Below are 7,082 nucleotides of genomic sequence, written 5' to 3'. Positions count from 1 at the left end.
TACAAATGATAACATTAAAATCTAAAATAACCAAAAAAAAAATGTGGAGTGAGGGAGATTTTAACCGGACCTCGGTGGAAGGCTGGCCTGACAGTGGTGCAACTCAGAGAAAAATTTGTGTCCCTAGACTTTCTCATAATTTTATAGTGCAATTATTCTTAAAAACAAAGCAGAAAAGTTCTCAGGTAGTAATGGTATTCCAAACCAATGATCAAACATCCGAAAACAATACAAAACAATGTCAGTAATGATAAATCATGCAATATTCCTTAGAATATTCCAAACAAAAAAAAAATGATAAATTTATCATTTCAAGAGAGTGAATTTGCCCCTTTCCCCCCCGATGTTCGAAATGAATTTAAGCAAACTGTTCAAGACATAAGCTTCACTAAACAGCAATGAAAACGAAATGATGCTGAGCGAATTCATTTCTCATTTCTGCTTTGTCATTGTACGTCTATCAGTTTACTTAAAAAATAAAAAAAAATAAAAATAAAAGATAGATAGATAGATACTCAAAAAGCCAATAAAAATAGGATCTGAAAGCAAAAAATACAAACGAGAAAGAGGAAATCTAGGACAAAGGTTATCAGTTTTCACCGATTTAATCAACGTTCTGGATGATATCCTCAGCAGTGAACTTGGTCACCTTTTCCTTATCAGCAGCGGCACAACCCTTAGCCTTGAGGTAGAGAAGTAACTTACAGTCCTTGTCGAGGCGGGAGCTTGTTGATGACTTACGATCTTCATAAATCCAACCTTCTCCAGTTATGCTGCATCAATACATCCTACCGGTGCACTCTATGGAACCACAGAAGCAACTTTTCTTCTTTATATTGCCATTCGAATCACGAATCTGATCTATCGTGTAGTTGTAATAGTATGTCAGCTCTTGCAAGGGAGGAATGTTCTCAGCAGAAAAGAACATTATGTGAGGAACTCTTCTGTCCTCGTGATCATAAAGGAGATTTTGAGCATACAAATTGGGAGAACAGCTGTGGTTGACAAATCTCCCCACATTGGCATACTGCGCTGCATCAATAGTGAAGCCACAATCCCCCTCCACAACTTCACAGGAACTTGCGTGCGAATCAGGCATAAGGGACGAGAGTCCATCCCAAAGAGAGCTGTCATTGTAGTTATTCCCAATGTCAAATAGATACTCATCGTTACCAGTTCTTTGATCAGCCTCCTTCTCTTCAAGGAGCTCTCCTATATACTCACATATAAAACTTCCTGAAGGGATGGAATTAAGGGATCTCACTCCCCATCCCCTCGATTTTGTTTTAAAAATTTCAAGCTGAAACTTGATACCATGTTGACAAACTCTATTGTGGCAAGAAGAAGAGCACTTGCAAGAAGGACCACACTCATAGACCAGGGGCTTTGCTTCAACTATAGCCCCATTACGATTATATGGGATTTCTCCTCCATTCTTGACTGCACACAAACACTTCTCAGAATCTGAGCATCCATTGGTACAGTCACAACCCTTAGGAGGGAGAGGGCGGCACCAATTGGGATATATCATGCTAGTTATGTATTTAAACGGTGGAGGTTTCTCATCATCTATGGTGTTCACAGCACAAATGGGAATTAACTCTTTCCCTTGAGAGATATCATCTACGCAGAGACCCTCCCTTATTTTGAACTTTTTAGACTTCTTGACTTCTTTCCAAGCAAGCTCTGGTTGACCAGGAATTCTGTCCAACTGAAACTTGAAAACCAGCTTACCATGCGGCCCCAAATCCTGCCAACATTTCTCCACCAAATATAGCCCATCATAAACATACGTTTTTCCATCTTCTGAATCATAGCCACGAATCACCCTAACAGGATTCTTTTCCTGCATGCTACTCTTTAAAGCAAGGTTTCCCCGTGCAAGCTTCTGATCCTCAGGTTCTTTAAATGACCTCTTCACATTTCCACCCTGACCTGTATAAATCAAGGAATCTGAATTGTCCAAATCATCAGCATAGCCCCCAGATGCTACAATGCTAGTTGCAAGGATTAACCCATCATGCTTCACATAATCAATACCACCTTGAATCTGGCGATGAAGGCCAATAATATTAAGCTCAATCCTGTAATGGAACTCATCACCAATTTCAACTCCTGGGACAGATCCCAAGATTTGTTTTCCAGTATTAACATATTTGCCGTTCTCCTTAAGAATCTTTGACGCTTGTAAATCAAACCTCCTATTGCCACGTCCTCGTTCCTTCCCATTTGCTTCATCCTCCTGTAAGAGCTTCCTACAGATGGCTTGGAACAGACGCAGTGTCTCCCTCACTTTGCTTCGGGTAATTGCATCACTGTCATGATGTTTAACACTTACACTCTGTTCAAAGTGTGGAAAGTTTACACCAAAACTACATGGTCTTGGAGCCACATAAAAGTCTTTACATTCATCATCATCCTCAAGAGAATCCCCCGTATCTCTACTAACCATTTTACTTATACCATGATTAGCAGTGTTTTCTATAATAGATGGCTTATGTGTTTTTAACTTCACTCCAGAACCTTCGGCTTTATCCTTTGTTGTGATAGCTGACTCATATTTTCCAAGATGCAGAGAATTATGCTTGTTTCCCATGCTTTGACTTGTAACACCAGCTGTATATGGTTTGTAGACCCCTTTACCTTGCTTCCAACAACGACGTGGCACAGCCATCAGACCTTGCACCATGGCACTCTCCATCGCAGGTTCCAAACAGCCAAAATCCTCCTGCAATTGGATCTGATAACCATATATATCAGACAGCTTTCTCTTTAGACTTGAGTCCTTTTCATAAACCACAATCTCCTTCCCCTTTTTTTCCTCCAATCCTCCAATGTCCCTAGATTCTATTTTAACAACTGTCTTGGACTTGTGGTCAGACTGATGTTGATTACTTTCAGTTTGAGAAGAAGGTCTAGTGCACTTTTCTCTTGTATCATCATGTTCCACCTTCACCTTAGAAGCTATTCCAAATTCATCTTGCTTCCTGATTTCTTTAGTAGCACATCTATCAGATTTAGCCCTGATTTTGTCTCCAGTTATCATAGAAACATTACCCCATAATTCGCTATTCTGTTCATCCCCATCTTGAACATCCTCTACCATTCGCCTTAAATCAGTTTTTCTAGTCTCTTCCACAGGCCTGTCATACATATTAGACTTATCTTGACACAAACTCTTGTTCTTCAGAGAAGCAACATTCCCCCATAATTTGTTATTCTGTTCATCCCCATCTTGAACATCCTCTACCATTCGCCATAAATCAGCTTTTCTAGTCTCTTCCACAGGCCTGTCATACAAATTAGACTTATCTTGACACAAACTCTTGTTCTTCAGAGAAGCAACTTTCCCCGATAATTCACTGTTCTGTTCATCCCCATCTTGAACATCCTCTACCATTCGCCTTAAATCAGCTTTTCTAGTCTCTTCCACAGGCCTGTCATACACATCAGACTTATCTTGACACAAACTCTTGTTCTTCAGAGAAGCAACATTCCCCCATAACTCACTCTTCTGTGCATATCCATCTTGAACATCCTCTCCCATTTGCTTTACATTAGCTTTTCTCATCTCTTCCAAGGGCCTGTCATCTATATCGGACTCATCTTGACACAAACTCTTGTTCTTCATAGAAGCACGCACTTCCAGACTTTCTTCCTTACTAAGACGTGGAGCATTTCTTCCGCACAAGGGCGGGAAGTCTCTGATGGCTGAAACTGTTCTTCGTGGAGCAGAAGTTTTAGCCATAGTCTTCTTCAAACCACTGCCAGTGGAAACATCAGATGGTGAACATGATTTTAAACTACTTGGTGAAACCATCTCTTCCTCTGAAGCAGAAGCACCTACCACATGTATCTTCGACAAATCAAAGGCTGCATCTTCCAAATCTTGTACAGGTTCACTCAGCACTACCTTATTCAAAGCTTCCGACACTAGTGAGTATATTTCAACAGGTTCATCTTTCACAGATTCAACCACATTTTTTTGCTCGAGCACCTTTGCGGGAACCAAAGTTTCTAAAACCTCGGAAGACTGGATTCGAAGAGCAAGCGGTCCACATCGTAGTGGAAAATCGCGAACAGCAGAAACCATACGCCTCTTAGGCTTAGATGGAGCAGTACGAAACGAACAACCAACATTTTCCAATGGCAATTTTCCTAATCTCCCTACAGAATGACTACTATTTACCAATGTAAGAGACTCTGTATTCTCCGTAACCTCCATTCCAACTCCTAAAACAAATCAAAACAGCACTCTAAAACAACCTAAAAAACCATCAGTAAACCAAGACAACCACAAAAAAGGCAAACTTCAACAAATGTATGAGACACAATTGAGGCATTTCTAAGTTTGAGCAGAATGAGTGATAGGCAAACCTGAACCGTTGAAGGAAAACTTCAAATTGAATCATTGCTTTTCATCACAATTCCATCTCCAGATTCAACACATTGGTTCGATCGATCAAAGTGTGGAGTTTTAACTACTTTTCCAGTTTCATCTCTGAAGAATTTGTCTGGGCAAGGAATAGATGCACCCACGTAGCCGAGCAGATTATAGGAAGCAATCTGATACCTCCACGGAATGTAATTTGAAGTATCTAGAAGAACTGGAATGAGATTGAAAGGATTTGAAGTAAAGGAAGCCATTAAAGAGTTCAAAGCTGTGTTTGTAACCGGGTGCGTGTAACAGTTTTTATCTATATATAATCATCACAGATTGTAACTCACTGACTACTGGAACAGAATTTTAGTTTGATGTCACGTAAGACGTTACTGTGTTATTATATGGAACGACACCGTTTTGTATATATCCGTTAACAATTTTTTCTTTCGACATTAGTTAACAAATATCAAAATATAAGAAAATGCAATAATAATAATAATAATAATAAATGTAATCAATAATAAACATAAACAAAGGTCTTAACAAAATAACCTAATAGACTCTGTTCCCAAACAAAAAACAATATAATATAACTTTCTAACTATTCGTTCATTTTCTTCTAATTTTTGAGTAACCAAATAGACTTTTAAGCCATTTCTTAGAGATATTGAAATTAGTCCTAAAATTTGAAGAAACTCCTCCACACATGCATAAAAATTTTGGGCAATTTTCGTTGCTTGAATTTGAAAAATTACCTGAAAATCTTCTTGCACAAACAGCCTCTATGGAAGATTATGGAGTAAAGGAATAAAGATAAACCGTAGTAGTAGAGTTGACTTGGGTTTTCAAAGGAATCAACAAGAAGTTGGGGAGTTGATGACGTGACAGTACAAAGATTAAGTGTCACAAACTTTTTCATAATTTTATTACAATTTTGTTATGTGGCGACTCGTGAGTGATGAAATTATGGACCCATTATTTTATTTTCACCATTTCCAACTCACCATGTAGCAAAGTTGTGATAAAATTGTGAAAATGTTTGTGGCACTAGACTTACTTTGAAGGTAAAATATTATGTACAATTTTTAGTAAGTTTTCTCAATGGAAATTTGCCCTTCAAGGGCAAAATGTGAGACTAGTCTTCCACCGAGCGTTTGTGGCACTAGTCTCATGTTTTTGGTAAGGAGAAAAACTTGTCAATAATTCCATAAATGTGATCTATTGATGGAGCCCAATACAATATCTTGCCTTCTCCCATTTGAAACAACATGCAATATTTGTCTGAAATCTCCTCCAAGAAGTATAGCATTTCCTCCAAATGGAGTATTTTTTAGGCTTGGATCACTGATTGAGAGGATATTTTTTCGGGATTTATCAGCCGCTTCAACTGTGCATCTATGATCCATAGGTGCTTCATCCCATATTTTTAAGCTTGTCAAAGAGATCAACTCTGCAACTTGTGTACCATGTTTGATGTACATGTTGCATTCTCCAGAATATTTATGGGTACTTGAATTCTTGAGTGAGTTGTACGTCGTCCGGGTAGTAAGAGTGCAGATATTCTTGAAGATGCAACGACCAACACTATATAGTAAGGTCACTATTTAATGCAATTCGTTTATTCCATTTAATTACAGTTTTATTTGTTCTATTGGCCAGCAACATAAATAAAAATAAGATACCTATAATCACAAGAGAGTATATGCATCTGGCCAGCTACACAGACCTATATAGAGGTGACACTATATGATTGCTGCCACGATCCTACTAGGGAAGAAATTATTTTAATATGTCTTGGCCTGATGCATCAGATTGGCAATTATGTCTCCAATCTGAAACATTATTCTATAATCTAAAGCCTTGTTGGCATTTCAACTATGTCATTGAAACTTCAATATATCCAATATTGATTGACCAAATATCTGTTGTGAGGACAAACTCATTTCATTTTTCATGAAGAGAGAAGCAATTTTTTGTTGGATTGAGGCAGGCCAACATCAATTGCCACCAATTTGACCCCAGCTGCGTCGAATTTTGGTTTCGCTTCTTTCAGAGCAGAAGCAAGTTCCCAACTTTGAGAAAAACCAAAATAGCTAAGTATTGCCAACAACCAAGTGTGGAGACTAATTGGTAATAACCTGGAAGGGCATCCAAAGTGCCTCAAAACTCAAAAGTGCAACCACAGCTATTCTCTGGAAGCCAAAAAAACTTAAGCTCCAATCTTCAGAAATGAGACCCAAAAGCGAAACGAAGAAAGGGCGTGAGATTATGAACACATACACACACACCTGGTTCTGATCCCAGAGGTCCTTGAAGAAGACGGGGTCACCAGCGGCGGTGAAAATGATAACATCACCGAGGGTGTCAGCTATATTTGGGCTGAACGGCGAAGTGGAGGCCCCCACATTCATGGCTTCGGATTTTTCGACACAGGTTGGAACTTGGAACTTAGAAGATAATTGAAATACCAGGACACTGGATATCAATGGGGAAAGACGAGTACTAGCCTTAAAAGTGTACCACTCTGCCAGAAACAATGGGCGGCGCGGATTTATAAGTGGAAGCCGTAGAATCTAAAGTTGCGTTTAAATTTGCTATACTTCTGTCGAACATATGGTCATCATCACATCGCTATACTTTTTGTTTTTTATTTTTAAATATTTTACAATATTAAATATATATTATATACGGGGCTGGC

General features: G+C 38.8%; 1 protein-coding gene across 1 annotated transcript; it reads right to left on the bottom strand.

Annotated features, from left to right (window-relative positions):
- Window positions 1-508: 508 nt before the first annotated feature.
- On the bottom strand, window positions 509-6,795 carry LOC136067692 (histone-lysine N-methyltransferase, H3 lysine-9 specific SUVH6-like). Its single transcript, XM_065773901.1, has 6 exons — window positions 6,673-6,795; window positions 6,523-6,576; window positions 5,140-5,166; window positions 4,378-4,396; window positions 3,494-4,233; window positions 509-2,881 (listed from the first exon to the last, which is right to left on the bottom strand). Exons 1-6 carry the CDS (start codon window positions 6,793-6,795, stop codon window positions 779-781), a joined length of 3,066 nt encoding a protein of 1,021 aa, XP_065629973.1. The 3' UTR covers window positions 509-778.
- Window positions 6,796-7,082: the final 287 nt, after the last annotated feature.

Source organism: Quercus suber, unplaced genomic scaffold (genome assembly GCF_002906115.3).
Source record: "Quercus suber isolate HL8 unplaced genomic scaffold, Cork oak 2.0 scaffold_82, whole genome shotgun sequence".
NCBI lineage: Eukaryota > Viridiplantae > Streptophyta > Magnoliopsida > Fagales > Fagaceae > Quercus > Quercus suber.
Note: the sequence above shows the minus strand (reverse complement) of the source record. Positions and strands in the feature narration are given on the sequence as shown.

Bases quoted from the DNA above. Each gene is read 5' to 3' on its own strand.
- LOC136067692 (XM_065773901.1), bottom strand. From the start codon at position 6,795: ATGAATGTGGGGGCCTCCACTTCGCCGTTCAGCCCAAATATAGCTGAC. The intron at 6,577-6,672 runs GTGTGTGTGTAT...TTTGGCTTCCAG, and splicing joins ACCTCTGGGATCAGAACCAG to AGAATAGCTGTGGTTGCACT. The intron at 5,167-6,522 runs GTTATTACCAAT...AATCTTCCATAG, and splicing joins CACTTTGGATGCCCTTCCAG to AGGCTGTTTGTGCAAGAAGA.